This window comes from Terrapene carolina, unplaced genomic scaffold (assembly GCF_002925995.2).
Source record: "Terrapene carolina triunguis isolate 2854851 unplaced genomic scaffold, T_m_triunguis-2.0 Scaffold53, whole genome shotgun sequence".
Lineage (NCBI taxonomy): Eukaryota > Metazoa > Chordata > Testudines > Emydidae > Terrapene > Terrapene triunguis.
In genome coordinates this window covers 12,506,503-12,529,407 of record NW_020664404.1, presented here as the reverse complement: position 1 = coordinate 12,529,407, position 22,905 = coordinate 12,506,503, and the positions used below count along the sequence as shown (strand labels likewise).

The following is a 22,905-nucleotide window of genomic DNA, read 5'->3' as shown; positions in this document are numbered from 1 at the left end:
ACTGTAAATCTCATACTTCACACCTATATTTGCAGCTTTTTCTTGGATAAAACTAAGCAATCAGAAAGCATATTCGGATATGTTGAGGGTGAGAACCTGTTTGTGACTGATATAATCACAAAGCTCAAAGTTACAATACTGTACATATGATTATTCAGAACTACTGCCAAATAAATGCCATCACCTCTCTCCCCTGTATATCCTGGCCACTTGTTCTATGACATGATGCTGTTCCCATAGGAATGGATTGAAGGGGACAGTTCAGGGGTGGCTATTCATATGGCCAGGGCAGTTGTGGGGCGGCTGTTTGAAGGGGACAGTTGGGGGGCGGCTGTTCGCATATCCAGGGCAGTTGGAGGGTGGCTGTTCGCATGGCTGGGGCAGTTGGGGGGCAGCTGTTTGAAGGGGACAGTTGGAGTGGGGCTGTTTGAAGGGAGTAGTTGGAGGGCGGCTGTTTGCATGGCTGGGACAGTTGGTGGCGACTGTTTGAAGGGGGCAGTTGCGCGGCGGCTGTTTGAAGTGGACAGTTGGTGGCGGCTGTTTGAAGCGGCCAGTTGGAGGGTGGCTGTTTGCATGGCCGGGACAGTTGCGGACCGCTATTTGATGGGGACAGTTGTGGGGCGGCTGTTTGACGGGGCAGTTGGGGGGCAGCTGTTTGCATGGCCAGCACAGTTGTGGGGCGGCTGTTTGAAGGGGGCAGTTGGAGGGCGGCTGTTTGATGGGGGCAGTTGGTGGCGACTGTTTGAAGGGGGCAGTTGTGGGGCCGCTGTTTGACGGGGACACTTGGCACTGGTCTAAGGGGACAGTGGTTACTATGGTTAGCGTTGCTGAATGTGGCAGTGGTACCCAGAGGCCCCACTCGGCAGGACAACCCCCTGGCACCAGGCGCTGCACACACCCAGGGGCGCAGACAGAGACTGTTGGAGGCAGCTGGCGGGCGCTGATTGGAACTGGGACTCAGGCAGCCAGGCCGCTCGCCCCATCCCGGATGGCCCCGCCCCTTCCATCTGGACACGCCCATTCCCCCCCCCACGGAGCCTGTGCCCCGCCCCCACACACCTGCCCCTCCGCCCCGCCCCTCTAGCGGCGCGAGCCAGCCCCGGCTCTCGCGAGCTTTGCCGCGCGCACTCCCCGACCGGCCCAGTCCCAGCTCGGCAGTCGGTCGGTCGGGATGTCGTTGTCGGACTCTCCGCCGCGCTGGGCCCCCACCCATGTGCAGGTAACGGTGCTGCGGGCCCGGGGGCTGCGGCCCAAGGCCAAGGGGGCCGGCGGCGGCAGCGACGCCTACGCGCTGATGGCGCTGGGCAAGGAGAAGTTCGCCACCTCGGTGTCGGAGCGCTGCCTGGGCTCGCCCGTCTGGCGGGAGGAGGCCACCTTCGAGCTGCCCCCCCGCCGGCCCGGCCACGGCGGCGAGCCGGCCCTGCAGCTCACCGTGCTCCACCGCGCCCTGCTCGGCCTCGACAAGTTCCTGGGGCGGGCCGAGATCCGCCTGGCCGAGCTGCAGGAGGAGGGCGGCCGCCGCAGCACCCGGTGAGTCCCGCTGGCGGTAGCGAGGCCGGGGTCCGGGGGGCGAAGGACTTGTCCCTCACGCTGCCTATTTGGAGCAGAATGGGCTGAAAGCTCCGGTTCTGACCCGAGCTCTGGGGGGAGGTTCCTTGGCGTGGCGAGCTCTCCCAGGCTCGCTATAGCCCCCCACGATGGGATCGCCCCTGGGTTTGAGCCCCGTGTCTGGTTCCCAGCGCTGGCCCTCCCCGAGCGGCAGGTTGCTCTTAGGGCAATGACGGGGTTGTTGTCCGTCTTTTCTCCCCATTTGTGTCTCTGGGACTCAGGCAGTTTCTCTTTATTGCTCGCCCACAGCTTCAGTTGGAGGAAGGAGTGGGGTGCGCCTCTGAAATTCTCTCTTTCCTATTCTTGGAAAGCCCGGAGTAGATCAGAACCGTTGTGTCATGAGCTGGGGCTTGGGTGTTTGATTTGCCCTCCCCTAGCATCAGTTTCTTGTGCAATATGTCAGCACTTTTACCATAATAAAGCGAGAGAGATTTGTGTGGGATGGAATCAATCTGGGTTGGCAACCAGGGAGAGCCCTTTGATAACAAGGAGTTAATTGAGAAGTAGGGAAGCTATAAATCAGCTGAAGTTTTAATGTGTGTTTCTGTGTAGACAAATCTTCTATTATTCCATGGCAAACTTAATCTGAATTTTGCAGCTAGGTCCTTAGATTCTGTGCCAGCTTAATTTAAAGTTTTAATAAAATGATAAAGAATATACCCAGTACAGCATCAAGGATATTTATTTTGATAAATATAATGTAGTCTGCATTGTCCTCACATTTTCAATTTTCAGTATGAGAAACTTGTATTGCATACATTGCAGAAGTTGTCAAGGTGAGGGGAAGCAAGTGGGTTGGCAAGTGGGTGAAGGACAAATGAGGCTGTTGATAACTAGGAGGGAGTGGAAAGCAGTTTCAGATTGCAGGATAAACACTTGAGTGGGTGTTTCTGAAACAAATAATGTTGAGAGTTAAATTGGATGTCATCATGAGGCTTCTAAATTAACATGGCATTGTGATGAATAGGACCAATTTACATATCTTAGCTATTTTACTGGAGACTTTGGGACAGTATTGCTCTGCTTGTTCTTTTGTGTGTAATGTTTCTTTCATGAGGGCTAGAAAAACTTTCTTTAATTTAAAGCTTGTATTTGGGAGCACTGTTGGTCAGTTCAGGAAATGACAAAGATATAGGATTGTTTGATGAAGGAAAATTATTTTTAAAATGGCATTCTGGGATTTGCTATTCAGTTTCAAGTACTTTTTCATCAGATAATCTCAGTTTACAAACAGGAGGATATTTTTCTGACTCCTAGTCCTACAGAATCAGATGGGTTCTTTCTTGTGCATTAACAATGGCAGAGAAGATTCTGTAGGTCAAATTATGCCATTAAACATCTTACTACAAAACAATGTATATATTTTTGTGTTTGCAGTTCGTTTCCTTTCCTTGCAAGCGGACACAGTGTCTCTGTGTCCCTTTTTATTTGAGTGCCCAACACAGTTTGTACCCTATGGGTTGGATCATACCCTTTTACAAAAATATCTGCAGGAGGGGAAATGGGAGGATGAACACAAGTTCGCAACAGGAGTGAAGATTTAAGTTTTTTAATGTTAGTGCATTTTAGTTGTGTGCTTATTAAATTATATTTATTGGAAAGGAGGAGTTATGTTCTGATTTTAGTGTCTTTGGTTTTATACACTCTGGATGTTTTTAATATTATACTACTCTTGGCATCATTGCTCCAAAGAGATTATTGTCTTCTGATTTTGCAGGCTGTATTAAAAACTATACACTGACTTATTGGAAGTGTTTTTTAGTAGGGTCAAGCATATTAAAGGAGAGCTAAAAGGCATGTTTATTACCATAGTTGTTCTAAAATGAAAACTTATTTACATATGAATATTTGCACCACATCAGAAAATTCTAGTCAAATGCGTTTGAGATCTTCACTTGCTGCACTACTGTACCCTTCTACTACTGGAATGGAAATGTCATTAGTAATAAGCTGACTTCAAGATTAGTGTCATCGTTCTCTTCTATATATATTTCATACCAGTGAAAATAAAACTTTCAGATGAAAATTTTGAACTTGCATTTAAACTTCTAGAGCAGGAAAGTACAACTTTATGACAAAAATACAATCAATGGGCATCTATTTTAGCAGGCTTTGGCTTCTTTTTTAACTATACCAGCTACACCTATTCTTGTTGATTTCAGTATGAAGGGATAGTTTTCTCCTCATGCAAAGTATAGTAATTTTAAATATATATTGTTTTATTTGGATTCATAAAAATATATACAGAGGCTTTGAAAACCCTAACAATACTTAAACTTATAATAACTGTAACTATCAATCAGCATTAAAAACCCATGTACAAATTCATTGAATAAGTCATTCACGATCAGTTTAATTAAATGTAGTTTTCGTAAGGGGCTAACTTGTTATAGCATAGCCCCTAGGAAAACTACTTGTTTTGATTGTCTTGAAGTATGATGCCTGGACTAACGACCATCAGTGTATGGGAATTCAAATGGATTTTTTAAAGGATTGTATCTACCTTCCTTTGAGGAGGAAATCATTGACAAGGTGATCTGAGTAGATAATCTTTAAGCCTTTTTTTTTTTTTTAATTTAAACTCTGCCGTCAAGACTCAACTAGTCTTTTCTAAAGCTCCTGTGAAGGTATTTCAGTACAGACAAACTTAAGTTCTCTGGTGCTGTTGTACATATGCTTGAGTCAAAATAGCATGTTCACAGAAGCTGTGTTGGTTACCTCTAACAAAGTCTGACTGCTTGTGTTACTTACAAAAAAGAAAATCCTTTTCCTTTGAAAAGATGAAACTGTCTTAATGATTCAGTGTTGGGGTCAGTCTTTTGCTAGTCATATCTGGAGGAGACTAGGATTGGGTTTTACAGGTTAGTCAATGTCCATTTTTTAACCTTTTTCTATTGTGGAGGCAATAATGGCTTGGAGTAGGATATGGGTTAGAGGGAAGTTTTCAATATTTACTTCAGTTTTGAGATACACTTGGTTTTTGTATATAAATCTTTAAAAAGAAACAGTAACAGTTCACACTGAGAACAGTGAAATCACCCAAGAATATTTAGCATGTTTGTAAAGGCCTCTTGTTTAGGTGAAGAATGAAAGTACTGTCCAATGCAAGTAATAAACACTCTTGTTCTTAATAAATAAATACCCTTAAAGGGCATAATCTCCTGGAATAGTAACTCCTTCAGTAAAGTGTTACTTTCCGTTAACTGTGCAGTGGAAATTGTATGAAGTTAAAGATTTTTCCTCCTAGCTTTGTACAGCTAGATCAGGGGTCAGCAACCTTTCAGAAGTGGTGTGCCGAGTCTTCATTTATTCACTCTGATTTAAGGTTTCGCGTGCCAGTAATAATTTTAATGTTTTTAGACGGTCTCTTCCTATAAGTCTATAATATATAACTAAACTATTGTTGTATGTAAAGTAAATAAGGTTTTTAAAATGTTTAAGAAGCTTCATTTAAAATTAAATTAAAATACAGAGCTCCCCGGACCGGTGGCCAGGAAAATCAGCTCATGTGCTGCCTTCGGCACGCGTGCCATAGGTTGCTTACCCCTGAGCTAGATCAACATTGCTTTCTCGTATTTGCTGTTTTAATGTAAATGCTCTTGGCTGCTCTGAAATTAGTAAGATTGTGGTTTCTACTGTGAGACTATTCTTAATGGAATAACAGTGTGTGGCTAACATACACTCTGACAATCATTTAATGAGCTGTTTTAACTACCTAGCTGATCTACCTAGGTGAATCTAATGAGGGCCGGTTTGGCCTTTACTTTCACAAAAGTGATAGGTTTGGCAGCACTGGCTTCTTGTAAATTGATTATGCCCATGTAAAGGCTCCTCCTAACGGACTGACAACCATGAATGCTGGGTTTGGTGTGGACTTATTTTTCTTCCAGGGACTAATTTTTTAGTTCTGGGCTGATATCAGGCATACAGGAGCATTAGCACCAACTTGGCCCATAAGCAAACACTCAGTGGTTCTTGACAAAGCTGTGTAGCACTCTGTTGTGTGAAGGACTTCTCAAACACAAATGTCTAATGAAAAATGTAGCTGTTTTTTAAAATGCATTGGAAAAGATGGCATATGTTTATAGTCTGTCATAGGAAAGGTGTCAAGTTTTAAATATTTCTTATTTTGGACTTTAAAAGCGCTTCAGCCATCAAGGTTCAGTATGCAGGCAACTTACTCCATTACATAGTGGTGTAGTATTCTTCCAGGTTTGCTTTTATCCAAAGATCTGAAGAAAATTAAGGAAAAACCTGGTAATGCCTGTTGGAAAACGTAGTTTTGTCAATAACTGTTTTCATATCTTGTTTCTTACGTTGAAACTTCCTTGTCATTGGGCTGTTGGCTACTGGATTTATTTTAAATTTTGTTGAAGAGGATATAATAAAATAACCCACCATTTTCATTTGAAGTTTTTCTTCTAACCTCCCACTTAGGCTATGTCTACACTATGGACCTTACAGCGGCACGACTGTACTGCTGCTGTAAGACCTCCTGTGCAGCCACTCTATGATGGCAGGAGAGAGAGAGCTCTCTGGTTGGCATAATTAAATCACTTCTAATGAGCGGCGGTAGCTATGTCGGCAGGAGAGTGTTTTCTCACCGACATAACCCTGTCCACAATGGTGCTTTTGTTGTTTTTTTAAATACCCCTGACCAACAAAAGTGCTATTGTAGACATAGCCTTAGTTACAGTATGCAGAATATATACAATCGTGGCCCTGACTGCTGACATGCACATTGTTTGCTAATTAGTCTGTGGGGAAGGTGCCTACAGTTTGTTGCACAATATTGCAAAGATTGTGTTGCTGAAAGTAAATAGCTATTACTTGCACAGCAACTTTTCTTAGAAATGATGGCTGTACTTAAGTTAATAGAAGTTGCATTCCTTGAATATTTAAAGCTTTTTTGAAAACATTCAACTGGGACCATTTTATTAAACGGGCTATGCAAAATAAACAGGATAAGCTCACTGATGTACATTGGGAGCCAGAAAATACATAAGAACATTCCTTGAATTAAACACACTTTTGAGTCACAAAAATGGCCAGTGGCTTTTTACATTTAAATGCAAAATATATTCATTTTTATACTTTTGTCTAAGGCTTGATGAGTGGAACTTATTCAACTTGTATTCTTTGATACTCCAGTGAGAACGGTCAGCATTTCCAGTGTAAGTTTCATTTTAGGGAATTTGTAATTTGGCTGTTTGTCATTGTAGGCTGACACTTGAGTTCAAGTTTTATTTAAAGCAATTTTCTTCCAAGTTTTCTCACCCCTTTCTCTTTAATGCATTTCTTCAAGAGAGCTTTTTATGTTTGTCTGAAAGTGGAAACTCATTTTAGGGTCAACTGTCCAAAATAGTTTTGAAACAAACTGCCTAGACCCATTATTTCTCTTCACCTCCAATGTGTGGCAGTGCAAAAACAGGCAGCAAGGCATTTTCGTGTTTCATGCTTTTCATTCCACTTGTGATGGAATACTTCTGTTAGTTTTCTTTAATTTAGTAGTTAAGCTGTGAGGGAAAATCCCAGCTCCTTTCAAAACAGCCTTTCATGTCAGTTCTGTGGGGTCAGCAGATCTATAGCTCCTAGTGATTGGCAAGAAACTATTCATGGTGCATGATGCCAGTAAATACCTACTCTTTGTGCCAACAAGATTGAAATGTCATCAAGTAGTACACCATGCCTGGTAATTGAACAAGTTTAATAGTCTAACATAAGTAGCCTGCAGTGTTTAAAACTGTAATTTCAGAAATAGATAAAGCGTTCAAAATATAAGTGCAGAAGTCCAGTCTATAAAGAATCTTGCTTTTGGTACCTTGATTCTGAATCAGTATTGTATTAACAGACTAAAGTAAACAGAAACATCCAACAATGAAAAAGTGCTTGATTCCGAAGAGGAAATTATAGGCATTTTCCCTCTGCGGTTCAGGAGCTTCTACATTTGAAAAGTATTGAAATAGTAAATGAACAGAGAATTGGAAAGAAAGGTATGGGGTGTTTGGAGAATGCCTTGACTGAACTATTTCAGGTGTTGGTGTGTAGTTTCTCGGCTCTTTGAGCTAAGATCAAGCGTAGTACCTGTTCTGTTGCACTGATGCTTTTTCTGGCATACCTGCTTCTACTTTTAACCCCTGGAAGTTTCAGGAAGCAGAAACAAAGTATAAAGTTTGGGAAACCAAAGTGAAATGTTACTTTACCCTTCCTCATTTAATTAATTTTTAGTTGATGACTCTCATTAGCGCTTTAATATTGTCTCCTTAAGAAACTATCGGCCCTCTGGAACTCCTTTATCCCTTAGGCCTGGTCTACACTGGGGGAGTGGGGGGGGGGATTGATATAAGTTACGCAACTTCAGCTACGTGAATAATGTAGCTGAAGTCAACATACACCTCTACCCCGATATAATGTGGTCCTCGGGAGCCAAAAAATCTCACCGTGTTATAGGTGAGTAGGGAGAGGAACCGCTTCCCGCCCCAGCTCACCACCGCTCTGCCTCCGCCTCCTCCCTTAGCGTGCTGCCGCTCCGCTTCTCCCTCCCTCCCTTCCTTCCAGGCTTGCCGTGCCAATCAGCTGTTTGGTGCGGCAAGCCTGGGAGGAAGGAGAAGCGGAGCTGAGCGGCGTGCTCGTGGGAGGAGGCAGCGGTGGAGCGGAGGTGAGCTGGGGTGGGGAGCGGTTCCTCTGAGCCCCCCCTTACTTGCTGCAGCACTGTGGTAGGGAGAGCGCTCAGCAGATCAATCGCGCCGGAGGTAAGTGTAGCCATACCCTTAGTTTTGTTTTGTTTTTTTCCCCATGGGACCTTACCTACCAGTTCTGAGTTAGTTAAAGTCTTCTCTTTTGAAGTCCATGGTCCTTATTCTGCTGCTCACATTTTCCTTTCCTTAGAATCATGAAATCTATCATTTCTTGGTCACTTTCACCCAAATTGCCTTCTACCTGCAGATTTACAACCTGTTTGTTGTTTCAGAAAGTGAAGGAAGTAAACAGGGGGCAGCCCTTCTAGACTTGATTGTGACCAATTGTCTCCAATATATTCCAAGAACTTATTGGACATTTTGTGTTGTTATATTACTTTTCCAATAGATGTCTGGGTAGCTAAAGTCTCCCATTACTACCAGGTCTTGTGTTTTGGATATTTGTTTGTTCTAGAAATGTCTCTTCCGCCTCCTCTTCCTGATTTGGTGGTCTGCAGTAGAGTCCTACCCATGAGGTCATCCCCATTTTTCCTCCTTTTTGTCTTTACCCAGAAACTTTCATCTGGTCTGCCCAGGGTGGATTTGATTTAAATCAAATTGATTGAAATCACTAGTCAGGAAGACTCAATTTAATCATGGATTTCTACATAAAAGTGCATTCTTGTTGGTTGTTGTAACTTTAATACATATTCTTCACAACTCAGAGATAGATGTAGGCTTCATTTTTAGAAGGTACACACTATACATTTTTAAACAGTGATTTATTTTGAAAACTTTTCCGATTAGTTTTACAGCTATATCAGAAAATGAATGATTGGTTATTTCATTTACCAAAGGTAATTGAAGCAGATATTTATGAAGTCATTGGGAGGTGAACTATCTCCAATTCAACAGGTTAATCATTAATATTTGGAGGATTTTCTTGCCATGCTGTATTAGGAGGAGAACATCACCAGACAGACATTTAAATTGTTTTATTTAACTATTTCTCACCTCTGTATATTAATTTATTTATTTATTTATTTTATTTAAAAACATTTTTGCTGTTAACAAGCATGTTATCTCTGGAGACACAAATCCACAGTTTGAGAACTGCAAAACTAAGCATCTCTGATGGTACACCTCTACCCCGATATAACGCGGTCCTCGGGAGCCAAAAATCCCTACCGCGGTGGCAAGGCTCCGACGGTGATTTAAAGGGCCCGGGGCTCCCCGCAGCAGCCGGAGCCCCGGGCCCTTTAAATTGTCGGTCAAGCAGTGGTGAGCTGGAGCTGGTTCCCACCGGTTCGCAGGAACCGGTTGTTAAATTTAGAAGCCCTTTTAGAACTGGTTGTCCAACCAGTTCTAAAAGGGCTTTTAAATTTAAAGTGGCGCCTTAGGTGCCAACTCCGTGAGCTCTGGCAGCTCCCTGCCCCTGGCCCCAGCTCACCTCCGCTCCGCCTCCTCCCCTGAACGCTCTGCTCCCTTCTCCCTCCCCCCCCTGCTTCCCGCAGATCAGCTGTTCATGCGGGAAGCCTGGGAGGGCTGAGAAGCAAGTGGTGGCTTCGTGCTCAGGCCCAGGGAAGCGGAGAGGGAGCGGAGATGAGCTGGGTGGGGGCTGTGAGGAGGGCCGCCCGCGCCGCGGCAGGTAACCCCCTGCTCCCTCCCTAGCTACGCTACACTGCCCCTAAGAGCCAGAGGGACCTGCCAGATGCTTCCCAGGAGCCGCCCCAACTAAGCACCACTGGGACTCTCCACCTCGACCCCCGGCAGGTCCCTCTGGCTCTTAGGGGTGGGGCGGGGTGTGCACCCACTACGGTGGCCCACGAGACCTTCCTGCCTGGCCCCTGAGCTCCCGGCCGGGGAGGCTAGTCCCCAGCTGTTCCCCCTCCCCCACAGCTTCAGCTCGCCCCGCCGCCAGCGCATGCTCTGGGCGGCGGGCTGCAAGCTCAGCCTGACCCGGTGCTCCAGCCGAGTGGCGCAGCTGTAGTGCCACTAGCCACCAGTGCTCCACGAGGTGCATGGTGGCGGCAGCCTGGCCCGGCTCCAGCTGAGTGACGCGGTTGTAGTGCCACCAGCCACCTCCAGGCAGCGTGGTAAGAGGGCATGGAGCGGGGGGGGAGGGGTTGGATAGAGGGCAGGGGAGTTTGGGGGGGTGGTCGGGGGTGGATAGGGGTCAGGGCCGTCAGAGGGCGGGGAACAAGGGGATTGAATGGGAGCAAGGGTCCCGGGGGGGGGCAGTCAGGAAGGAGCAAGGGTTGGATGGGGCGGTGGGAGGCAGTCAGGGGCAGGGGTTCCAGGGGCAGTCGGGACAGAGAGAAGGGGTGGTTGGATGGGGCAGGGGTCCCGGGGGGCCATCAGGAATGAGAGGAGGGGTTGGATGGGGTGGCAGGGGGCAGTCAGGGGACAGGGAAAGGGGGTGGATGGGGCAGGGGTCCGGGGGGGGCGTCAAGGAACGCGGGGGGTGGATGGGACAGGAGTCCCCGGGTGCGGGGGTGGGGTGAGGAGGGAACCGGTTCTTAAGATTTTGGCAGCTCATCACTGCGGCTGAGCCCTGCTGCCGCAGCCCCGGGGTAGCGGCAGCAGGGCTCCAATGGTGATTTAAAGGGCCCGGGGCTCCCCGCAGCAGCCTGAGCCCCGGGGTTACCGCGCTATATGCGAGCCCACATTATATCGGGGTAGAGGTGTATCTTCTAGACTGAGCACTGAGTCCCATTGGGTAGATAGAAAGATTAACCTAAATAATCTATACAGAAGCCCCTGGAACCCCATAAAATTGGGTCCCTAATCCATGAACTATTGTTTCTGGATCTTCTGGACCTTGGAACAAGTGTGTGTATTCTTGATGTATAATGCAGCACCTCCTCCCTTTTTACTCTGCCAGTCCTTCCTGAAGAAGTGGTACCCCTCCTGCTATACCTGTATTCCCGTCATGGGCCTTATCCTACCAAGTCTCTGGTGCCAGTTAAATCATGGTACATGAAAAAAGTTATTTTAGCAGGGATGCCCACAGTAAGCTCTCTGATCCTTGTCTAAACATGAAGTAGTTTCCCAGCTAGGGAGTCTGTTTTCTCCTTTTTCCCTCTGCCATATTTTTCTGTCGCTTGCATTAACCAGAGTTTGTTTTCGAAGCTTGTATGACATTGTCTTTCTTTTGCAGGTGGTATACACTTCACTCCAAACCAGGCAAGAAGGAAAAAGAGAGAGGAGAGATTGAGGTGGATATTCAGTTCATGAGGAGCAACATGACAGCCAGCATGTTTGATTTATCCATGAAAGACAAGTCCCGGTCTCCATTTGGCAAGCTGAAAGGCAAACTCAAAGGAAAGCGGGCCAATGGACTGCCTGACACGGCGTCCGCCATCATTCCCAGCATAACTCACTCGCCAGCGGATAGTGAAGAGGAAACACCTGAAAAAGAAAAGAAAAAATCCAAGATCAAAACCCTGTTTTCTAAACCTGGTTTGCAGAAAACCTCCCTCTCCCAGTCCATGTCAGTTTTACCTGGTTTTCAGCCAGTGACGGAGAAAGTTAGGCTTAAACCTGGTGACTTTCAGGCAAAGTGGGGGGAAGATGATGATGATGATGAGTCCTTTCCTCCAAATTCAGAAAGTGAGTATTTCCTCTCACAATATTAAATTTTATTACTATCTTAAATCTTTGCTCAAAAGAGAGGTTGATTTTTGATATGGTAGGTTAATATATTGACAGAATATTAGCAAAGATTCCACCCATTTTTCTTATGAAAAAGAAAGTGACAAAGTATTTGAAGATGTTGGCTAAAATCAGCATTAATGCACTGTTGGCAGTACATTTGTAGGTGGGTGATCAGATGCAATTTTCTTTTATTGTATACGTTTTATTTAAAACAGTAAAGCTTATCGGGAATTTTCTGATGAAATGCTCTGCCTGATTAGGAGTGGGGTCTTGAACCTGGGTGTCTGATATCCTAGGTGAGTGCTATAGCTACCAGGCTTTTGGCTAGTCTGCTGGTATGGGTGCATGTCTCTTTGCACACAAAAAAAAAAAAATGTCTTGGTGTTTGTTCCGAATGCAGAATGAAACCAAATATCAAACCCTTAATTTTTTGTGAAATGGAGTTCTTGTTTTCTGGCCAACACTACAAAACAGGGCTATTATAGCTGTATGTTCCCAGATCCATTGAAAACATTTAAGAAGAATTTGTCTGATGCCATTCTTTGTATTGCTGGAGCCATTCTGGATGAAATAGGATGCTTCTTCCTTGTGATCTGCCACCTTGCCTCCTGTGCACATCTCCACCCCCCCCCCCCCCCCCCCCCCCCAAAAAAAACCCCACAAACCCTGTATAGCAGAAGTTTCCAAACTGTGGGGCCTGGTTTTGAGGGGGTGCGACAGGGCCTTGGCCAGCCCCCCTGAGGGGGCGGCAGGAAGAGAGCAGCACTAGCCCCTCCCTGTCCCCAACTCTGCTCCGGTCCCGCCCGCAGCTATGTTCCTGGCCCCACATCTGACCCTGGCCCCACTCTCAGCCCTGTGGACCCCCCCCCCCCCCCGCTGCAGTCCCAGCCTCGGTTCCGTTACCCTTGTCTGCGTCCCCTGGCTCTGGGGGGGGGGCATGGCACAGACAGGGGTAGGGTGGGCCCAACCTGCAAAAGCTTGAGCACCGCTGCTCTACAGGGTGATACTCCTGCTTTAGATAACGAAATTTCTGTATCTCTCTAAACATAATTTTTCCATTGTCATGAGTAATCACTGAGTCTTTCAACACTTTAGACTGTAATATTGACTGTCACCGGAAAATATGTTTTTCATAGCTTTAATGTCTCTCTTTTTTTTTTTTTTCAGAGACCTTTGGAAACAAAGCTGAAGATAACTCACTTCATGTTCCTGTACTCATGGCTCATAAGAGAACAGCAAGTGCAGACAATAAGCAACTAAACGAAATAACCTCCAGCAACACCAAGAAAGAAGGGCTCTCCTTATTCAGTGGCCTTAAATCCAAAAATGATCCCACACCCCGATCCAACGTGTGTATTAATGGCAATCATGTTTATCGGAAGGAAAGTGAAACAAAAAAGGAAACCATGTCAAAGGACAACACTCCTTCCTCTTCCCCTCAAACATTCAGGAAAAACCAGCCCTCTGAATCAGAAGAAAACCTGTCTTCAAAATCCACTAAGGAACATGAAAAGACAGGAAGAATGTCTCCTAGCAGAGGTTTATCTGGGTCACACTCATTGGAGTCCTTTAAGTCTATGACTCTACCATCATACAAACTACTTAGCGGTGGAGATTTACTGGGAAATAGTGCTTCACTGAGTTTAGAAACTGCAAAAGAAGAAACTAAAGAGGACAAAAAACAAGAGAACAAGAAGTCTGCTTTGTTGTCTCTAGTCACAGGAAGAAAGGAAGTAGTGAAAAACAGTGATGTAGAAAACATGTCTGACATGACTTTGAAGGAGAGAGAAGCCAAACTTCTTGAAGAAAAAAAGAACGAAAAAGAGATAAAACCTGTTGAAATCCCTAAGGACTATAACCAAGAAAGTACTCCAAAAAACAGCAACACAGCAGATATTCCCAGAAACAAGAAATCACATAACCCCTTTGATGAATCGCTCATGGAAGAACAGAAACCAGACAAGTCTGCAGCCTCTGCAAGGACAATCCAAACCAAAGCTGTCAAACCCAGGTTAGTCTTGTTTTATTTCAGTTTCAGATTCTGATATAAAGCACTGCAGACATATGGCTAGGCTGGCCCACTTCCTGCCACAAGGTAACATTTCTGTAGCTGTTGCCCTTTATAACATCTCTTGTGGGGGACTCATTTGTGTTTCACCACTAGATGAAAGTTTAACCAGTTACACACTTATTAAGATTCTTGGTATAAGTATTAACTTTTACTTCCATTCTTAACCAATTTAACGTCATATAAGTGAGGATGCACTAACATAATGGTTTTTAGTGCCTATATCTTTTCAGATAGTATGAAGTCATTTATTCCTTGTTCTATTAACCCATAACAAAAACTAACAATATTCTCCTGCCTTACTGTCTACGTTTGAAAATGTGTAGAAGGGCCGAAATATCCTCTTTAATCAAACCTATTGCTCTCCACTATACTTCTTGCTGTGGCCTGGAGAATGGCAAATCTTGGAACACATCTGCTTTTGGCATCATTCACAGTTTCATGAAGTATATTTCTGGGGTTCTGTGAGACTTTTTTCAGAAATTCTACTCTGTGACTTACATATATGAAAGAAGCGTGGCCTTACTAACAAGTATCCTGAGTTGTCTGTCTTTAACACTAGATCTTCAATTTATGTTTAAACGCCTTGTGTGTAAATGTAAACATTTTAAGCTATTATGCTATTAGTACTTATGTCTTGGATGCAAAATAAATTATGTACAGTTGCTTTAAAAGTAGACATCACCCTAGTAATCTTTGATTTGCATGTAGCAAACTTTACAACACACGTTTTTTGCATCACAAGTATTGGTATTGCATATAAAATATTTAAACATAAATTATTTCAAGCTTGTTTTATTGGTCCATTAAACTCTTAAGTCTTTGCAGTTTCTTATGCATCATTAGTATGTTGCAAATTTTGTGAAATCCACCTTTAGAACTTGTCTTTGTCTCTCACATGTTGCATCTGCAACTGACACGCGAGTTTTTGTCCCTTTTACAGACTGGGAGTGTCTTCAGAGGATGAAACCGAAGCCACGCTTTCTACTTCTGTACCTGATTCCCTTCCTGCTTTCCTTTCTGCACATCATTCTAGTAATGACAATAACCCTTTCACTTCTAAATTGGGACAAAAAATTAAAGCACGAGACTCTAGTAGCCCTCTTCCTCCATCTCTCATTTCTGGACAACGTTCTAATGATAATGCTTTCATTTCTGACTGGGAACAGGAATCCAAAGCACAAGACTCCGAAAGCTTCATTAGTCCTCTCTTATATTTCCCCCATCCTCCTGCAACTCTGGGGCATGTTTCTCCTCCTCTCCTTTCTACTCACCTTTCTATTGACAATAATCCTTTTGTATCTAAACTGGGACAGGAATCAAAAGTGCAAGACCTCAAAAGCTTTACTAGTCCTCCCTCTTTCTCCCTTCCTTCTGCTGTTTCTAGCAAAAGCTGTTGTTCCTTTGCAATAAACTTTGCTGATTCGGAGCACCCTGCTTTTGTTTCTTCAGAGGAGTCTCAAAATGAAAGTTTGACTAATGATACAAATACTGTATCAAATTCTCTGGGGTCACTGTCTGAGTCATCTCCTCTGCCTGTGTATGAAAGGGTTGGGCAGACCCCAAAGAAACAGTATGATGCCAAAGAGGTACAGATAGTATCACCGGATAAAAAAAATAACAGTGGCGTTAAGAAATCAGTGACCTTTCATCTTGATGAGTTGGAAAATACTTATTCCAGCAGAAATCATGCTGAGGCTTTAGACAGAGAGCAGCGAGAGAGATGGCATCCTGATCAATGTGAAGAAATGTTCACTACTGATCCAACCGTAATAGAAAAGAGAGAAGGGTTTGCCTCTGTGCTGGGTATGGAGTGCTACCGTTCATCTAAACTCTGTGATGAAAGTAGGAGTTCTGTTCAGAACAATGAGAGCACTGTTCAGGATGACGTTGAAGCCAGCAGTACAAGTGCTGAAACCTGGATGAAAGATGGCAAAGAACTAACTTCTCTCTCCAAGTCTAATTATAGCCTTTCACCTGGGAATGCTGTAATACAGCCATCTTCTGCTGAAAGCAAATTAAATGAGGAGCAAGAACTATGTAGTGGAAAGAAAAGTAAGCATTCACTCAAAATGGAAGAATTTGGGCTCGCATTACAGTCCAAGGTAACTCATGCCATCAAAAGTGACTCTTCAGTTCAAGTAGAGCCGCCAAAACCAACTCCAAGAGTTCACACGTTGCTTCCTAAGGACCCTAACATGTCAGAGGATGTTAGTGAGCTCAATCCTCTATTTGCAAAGCCAAAGCCTGCCCCAAGAAATGCAAAGCCAAAGCCTACCCCAAGAAATGCTGTAAAACTAAATAAGTGTGCACCTGTTTCTCTGACTGGTAGACTGAAAGATGAAGACCTGCTTACTCCATCTGACAGCACAATGTCTGGGTCTGGATTTGTGTTTCATAGAGAGAATCCTATGAACCCACATGAAAACCCAGCAGGTGACAGCTTATTAAAAACAGCTACTCGGTCAACTACACATCATCTTGACAGAGATGATAGCAATAATGGACACTTAAAACACAAAACTTATGGTAATGATGATTCATTATTTGACTCTGGAACAGACCTTAAGTCTGCCATTCCAGTTACTGGAGATCAGAGTCTAACACATGTTGGCCTTCCAGTTATTCCAGAAGTAGGATCAGATGATGAGCTTCTAGACAGCTATCAAAAGAATAATGAAATGACTGCAATTTATAAAAGTTTTCCAAATACTGAAAATCAGTGTATAGATTCATTGTCTGCCACTGAGGAAGAAAAACTCAGTTCAGATATGAGCTCTACTCATAGAGCAAGTATATTGCTTCAGAAGGGAGGTGACGGCCCTGAAGATACTTTTAAATCTAGCAAATCATCCAAACTAAATTCAGTAGTAGACATTCATAGTGCAAGCAGCAAGACTAGTGAGTCAGGTTTAGATATCCTGTCTTATCCCAGTGAGCATGGATGTGTTGTTGAGGAACAGGAACTGAAGGAATCTAGCAGTATTAAGGAAAGTAGGAAGAGTGATTTTTTTGAGCCCTCTGAAAAGTCTGTTTCTTTTACCTCCCTGTCCAGTTCTTCCCAACTCTCCCTTTCCTCTAGTTCCCCCCAATCTGGCGCTTGCGACAGTAGTAGAGCAGAATCAGTGAAAAAGCCACCAGCTGAGAGCTTCAATCATAAAGTCGAAAATGCTGGCAAGAAGAAGGTGCTTCGGGCATGGGTTTCACCCTCTGAGACACTTCCCAATCAAACACAACAGAGTGGTGGAAGTGTGTCTGTTAAGCACAGGTGAGAATATGGGGAAATACACAGAAAATTTCTCAGTGTTGTACAAGACATATACTTTTTTCATGCTACAGAAATATCGTGATAGTTTTTTCATTTTGATGTGACTTCATACAGTCTTAACTTGGTCTGACTTTTGGACCCTGTCAGAGACCTATACCATACCAGTGTAAGACCTCTGCCACAAAATTAGCAAAAAATCAGTGATTGCACCAAACTTAGAAACTGTGCCCCCAAAAACTTAGAATGAGCAGTGGCAGTGATTTGGGCAGATCTAACATTCACAATACTTCTATTATTTATGGCAAGTTGTTTACATTAGGGAACTCGGTGCTCATTAGTCAAATATGGATTTATCCTTTTTGAATAATGCTATTTTAATACCACAAATATTCTGGTGTCAACAGCTGGATTTGGTAAACTGCTTTATGATCTCTAGCTTTTCAGAAATGAGGAAATACAATCAAAGGCAATACTGAGAACTGTGGTGGTCACTTAACTGGTAGAGTAAAGATTTCTAAGCATTAAAACATACTACAGGCAAACTTACTTCATGTGACTAATAGGCCTGACTCCCAGATGACCGACATGCTTTTGGACTTCCAGAGCTGTTCACGTTCCAATTAACTGGCACCCCATTATAGTCTGAGGTGCAAATTGGAGCTGTCTTTTTCTGTGAAACTCTGCTAGCCTCAGAACCGCTTTATCTGTAGAGCTCCAGGGAATTACTGTTCAGAAACTGATTGCTTGAAACACAGTTGGGTAACTTGCTTCCACTTTTTAAAATTGCCATTACAAATGGGTCTAGAGAATACAATATGCCTAGGCATCTAGTGTGCCTTATGCAAGAATTAGTCCATTTAGAGAAGATGGAATAAATCCGCTGCTCAAGAGGATATTTGGTTTGTAGACTTCTAATGAAGATAATGTGGGGAAATTATGTAGAATCTAACTCTTATAGTAATATGCGTGTAGTTTAAAAACAAAAACAAACCCACAACCAAACAAAAACTAAGCACTCACGAATATGGTGTAAGCACCTCATGTAACCACTTCTGTTATGTGATGTTTCCAGTTACCATGATACTGTTTCTTTTTTTGTTTGTTTTTTGAATGCAATAAAAATAAGTCAGCAGAACAGGGTGAGTGAGTGAGTGTGTGCCCACCCAATGGAAGACTGTAATTGGAGGCAGAACTCTGTCCTGGAACTGAATTTCTCATATCTTGAGGTGTATAAGGAAATTCATTAAATCCCCTTGTGTTGAGTCTTACTGGATTGAGGAACCTGTTGGATGCTTTGCTTGTGATAAGATCTCAAGATGTTAAGGAACTGCCTAAACAAGTTGTGGCTTTTGTTTCAGACCTCATCCTGTGAAGCCAATGAACACCACAGCAAATAAGTCGCATACTAAAAATTTGACCACAACCACAAAAATGGATGAAAACTGGACTGAGAGCAATAGAAAGGTATGAAAGAAATTGAAACTTGGGTTATAGCTTCATAATGGTTAGTGTAAACTTCGTAGCTTCCAGGGCACTCAGTGTGAACTTGCCTACTCAGGGTAACTTACATTTTTTGGCTCTGACACTCAAACGATGTCTGTTAAAGGATTTCCTTATTTTCTCTATTTCCCAGCATTGGGAGGAAGAAATTGAATTCACTTTTTGTTCTTATTCAATGCAAATGACTTTAAAGCAAAAAAAGGCTCCTGATGGGGGTGCCCCAAGGAACTGTGGCTGTACTACTGGAGTAAACCCAGAAGTGCTCTTTGGTTCTCCACTAGATGGGTACGTTGATGGGGAGGCTTGGTTGTGAGCCAGGAAGATGACTAGTAGGAGTGCCTCGGGTAGAGGGTGACCAGTAAATATGCTACTTTGGAGACAGCAAGGATTGCCTACAATATGTGGGGTGTGGCCACTGTAACCTGGAGTCTGCTTACACCGTGCTTACTCAAGGTGGTTGGGGGCAGGTAGTCACTATCTGCTGCACTGCTGATCTTCCTTTCAGCAGAGACTAGTGGGACCCATCACCTTGTAACTTGCTGCATTGGCAGCTTCCACGATTAAGAACTTCCTCCACAGTCTGAAAAGCCAAATGTCTACTTGTTAAAGCAGGAGAATGTTGCCTCACAAAAGTAGGTTATATTTCTAAATGTGCATGGCTAAAAGCTTTCACCTTCTTTCTCTTCCCCTCAAATCTCTGAAAAGTATTGTCTAAGTGTTTGCATAAGTTCTGATCCCTGAGGCACCATTAGATAAGAGGTCTGAAAAATGAAAGCAAACCAGGTTCTGAGAAAATTCTGATTCAGAAATCCAGGCACAAACTGGCTTGTAATATAGGATTCCTCATCTTAAGGAATGTCTACGTGCCTGCGCGCCCTACCCCAAATGGCAGTGAATCTCACAGCCTGGGTCAGCTGATGTGGGCTTATGCGTCAGTGCTGAAAATAGTCATGTAAACATTACTGCTCGGGCTCTGAAACTCCTAAGTAAATGGCCACAAAAGAAAAATGTGACTGAAAAGTTGAGTTTTTTCACTTAAACTCAGGTGTGCTGCTCTTCAAAGTCTACAGAAGCCTGTTTTCTTAAACATCTGGTGTTTCCAGACCATACCTTAGCTGTGCAAATACAAAACTATTCCCTGTAGTGCCACTGAGATACAACTATGAATAAGTTTCAGAGTAGCAGCCGTGTTAGTCTGTATCCGCAAAAAGATGAATAAGTCTGTTGTACAATGAATATTCTGTACTAAAGTAATATTTATGCTAATACTACTTGTATTTTTGCTGCACTAAAAAGGAAGTATAAGAAATGATTTGGCAGAGGTTACTAAAAAATCATTTCTATTTAAAACAGCAAACAGCATTTTAATTTTAAGAATAACTGTCCAGCAATGTATTGCTAAATAACTGTCTTTTTAAAGTTTCAGTCTCAAAGTCATCAAGTACATTCACTGCTATTTAACCTGAGCTTGACTCTCACTTTATTCAGTATATTTTAACTTGTGGTTCTGTAGATCTTTCAGTGCTAATATTACATGGGGGATTTTTTATGCAAGTCTTTGGGCCATTGATGTCCTAGGATCATGACTCATCTGTCCTTTGTTTCGGACTCAAATTTTACCCTTTAACCCCATGCAAACCTGGCATTCACATATTACTGTAAATTGCTGACAAATATTGAGCCATAAAATTGAGGCTATGGAAAACGCTACCAAATTTTGTCTCATTTTGAGTCTTCCTTCCCCTTAGAATAGATGCCCTGGGCTTCCTAAATCCTACAGTATCAAATATTCTTGTGCCATAAAAGTGCAGTACTTAAATATTTTTCCTGTTACTTTCCTTTCCACATAATCTATTGTTATAAAGCTCCACCTGTCCACATTTTGAAAGTGCATGAATATCTGCTAATAATTATAACTTCGCTGTCATTTCTAGCTGCCATTGCTAAGTGCCCTAACAGATGTCTCTCTTGCGATAGCAGTTGCATTTGTGTCACTTTACCATACTGGTTTGGTCCTGTAGCTTTTCCCTGTCATTGCTGATGTTGCAAGGCTGGCAGGCTTTGGCCCTGGGGAACATGCTTTTCCTGTTCACTGAAGTAGTAATGACTGATAAATCCTGAAATGCCAGTTGTGTGAAACTTTAACAAGATGTAAAGTACAGTAATTTCTTTGAAGAGCAATCCTGTTTTGGTAACCAATATCCCTGGAATTCTTCAACCTTCCCTGAATACAAAGATCATTAGGCAGTCTTCTCATATTACTGTAAAACACTTATTTCTGCATTGACCCTGTCTGTCTTCTCTCTCCAAAAGAAATATGATCCTTCGGAACCTGCCTATGCTTATGCTCAATTAACACATGATGAGCTGATCCAGCTGGTGCTGAGACAGAAGGATACCATTACAAAGAGAGATCTCCAGGTGCGGGAGCTAGAAAACTACATTGATAACTTGCTTGTCAGAGTCATGGAAGAAACCCCCAACATTCTTCGGGCTCCATCTCCAAAAAATAAAGCTGGAAGGATGTAAAACCTCTGCCAGAAAACCTGAATAAAGGACTGGACTCCCATCTTATTACTCAAACTTCACAGGTAGATAATGTGAAGTTGCTGATCTTCTGGTACCTGCTGCCTACAAAAAAAAAAAAACCACTTTTCTGCGTCTCTTGCAAAAAGTTGATTCCACTTAGCTGGAGACTAGTTAATAATTATACCAGGTCTTGAATACATAAGCCAAAAATACAATAGTCAGAAGTCTTCCACCTTTCTTTCTGGTACACTGTAAATATTTTACCACCACCTGGGAGGCATTGTTAAAGAATGTAATCAGAGGCCTGAGATTCATGTGGCTGTGAATGTTTTTGAAGCCACTTTTCTCAGTGAGGCACTGATGGTTGTTGGCTTCTGAGCTTCTTTATTTTATTAGTTTTGGGAGTTTAGCTTAAGGGTTGGTGTTTTAAAAACTGAACCGGGTTTCTCGGACTAAGAACAACAGTTGTTCTTAATTCTAAGACTTAAGTTGTAGTGCAATATAAGCCATCACATACACTAATTCAAGGATTTGATTGCTTTGTTCAAATAATTATATTACAGAAGTTGAAATGCACTCCAGAAAGAGGTTTGGGTACCATAAGTTGCCTTATTGTAAAAAATGTAATGCCCTTTAAACATGCTGTAAAATTGGAAGGCCTTTAAATCTACATGAAAATGTGACTATTAATGAAGTGTCTACATCTCATTTTGGGAAGGGAAGCTCAAAGCCTGTATAAACCTAGTGTTGAAAAATTTCAAAGCAGTGCTCTGAGCAGGCTCTTATGGCTGCTTTAATATAGCAAAAATCAAACAAAGATATAACTGCCATTCGACTACATGATTAAAGAACAGTTACAAATTTTAGACGATACAGGACTGTCGCATCTTACGCGCATTTAACATGCGCGATTTCAACTTTACGCGGTCGGCAAAAACAAAAAACAAAAAAAAAAAGAGAAAAATAACAATTTTAATACTATACCTGTAGTGCGGGCGAAATCAGATTTTGGCTATATGCGGTTTTCGCTTTACGCGCTAACTGCGGAACGGAACCCCCGCGTAAGATGAGACAGACCTGTATAGTGATCTGAATTAGGAGCTGTTTTGTTTCATAGCCATCATATTCCTGATTTGAAGGTTCTTGTTCAAACTAGGGGGCACACAACTCCCATACAGTTTACTCGGTATCCTATATAAACATGTATGCACCTGTTTCCTTCGTGGTACACATGCTTAGTTTGTTTATATTGCTATGCACAGCAAGTGGAAGATTTTTCTGTTGTGCCACTCAAGATTGTAAATTTTTAAACATGCTGTATTTGGGAAACTAGGACCTGTAAAAATACAACTGTCCAAGTTGATCCATATGGAACATCTAAATTGTGTGTATGTTTGTGTGTGTGAGACAGAGAGAGATGTCTGAGACCTGGGTCTCTTAGTAAAGGAGCATTCAAATGGTGGCTTTTAAAAATTGAGCTGGTTTCCAGTAATAAGATTTGTGGTTGAGAATGTTAGAACAGGTTTTATTTTAAATGTAATCAGAAGACATTGTGCTGCTATTTTGCAAGATAAATCAGATACCTCTGTCTGAATCTT

At 43.0% G+C, this 22,905-nt stretch overlaps 1 protein-coding gene across 2 annotated transcripts; it reads left to right on the top strand.

Annotated features, from left to right (window-relative positions):
• Positions 1–1,158: 1,158 nt before the first annotated feature.
• Positions 1,159–22,230, top strand: RAB11FIP1 (RAB11 family interacting protein 1). Of its 2 annotated transcripts, XM_026658156.2 has the most exons (6): positions 1,159–1,530; positions 11,446–11,897; positions 13,110–13,953; positions 14,954–17,278; positions 18,637–18,742; positions 21,092–22,230. In XM_026658156.2, the coding sequence occupies exons 1-6, from the start codon at positions 1,172–1,174 to the stop codon at positions 21,305–21,307; spliced, it is 4,302 nt and encodes a 1,433-aa protein (XP_026513941.1). In that variant the 5' UTR covers positions 1,159–1,171; the 3' UTR covers positions 21,308–22,230. The 2 variants fall into 2 exon arrangements, with proteins under 2 accessions (XP_026513941.1, XP_026513943.1); XM_026658158.2 differs by lacking the exon at positions 14,954–17,278.
• The last annotated feature ends 675 nt before the right edge of the window (positions 22,231–22,905 follow it).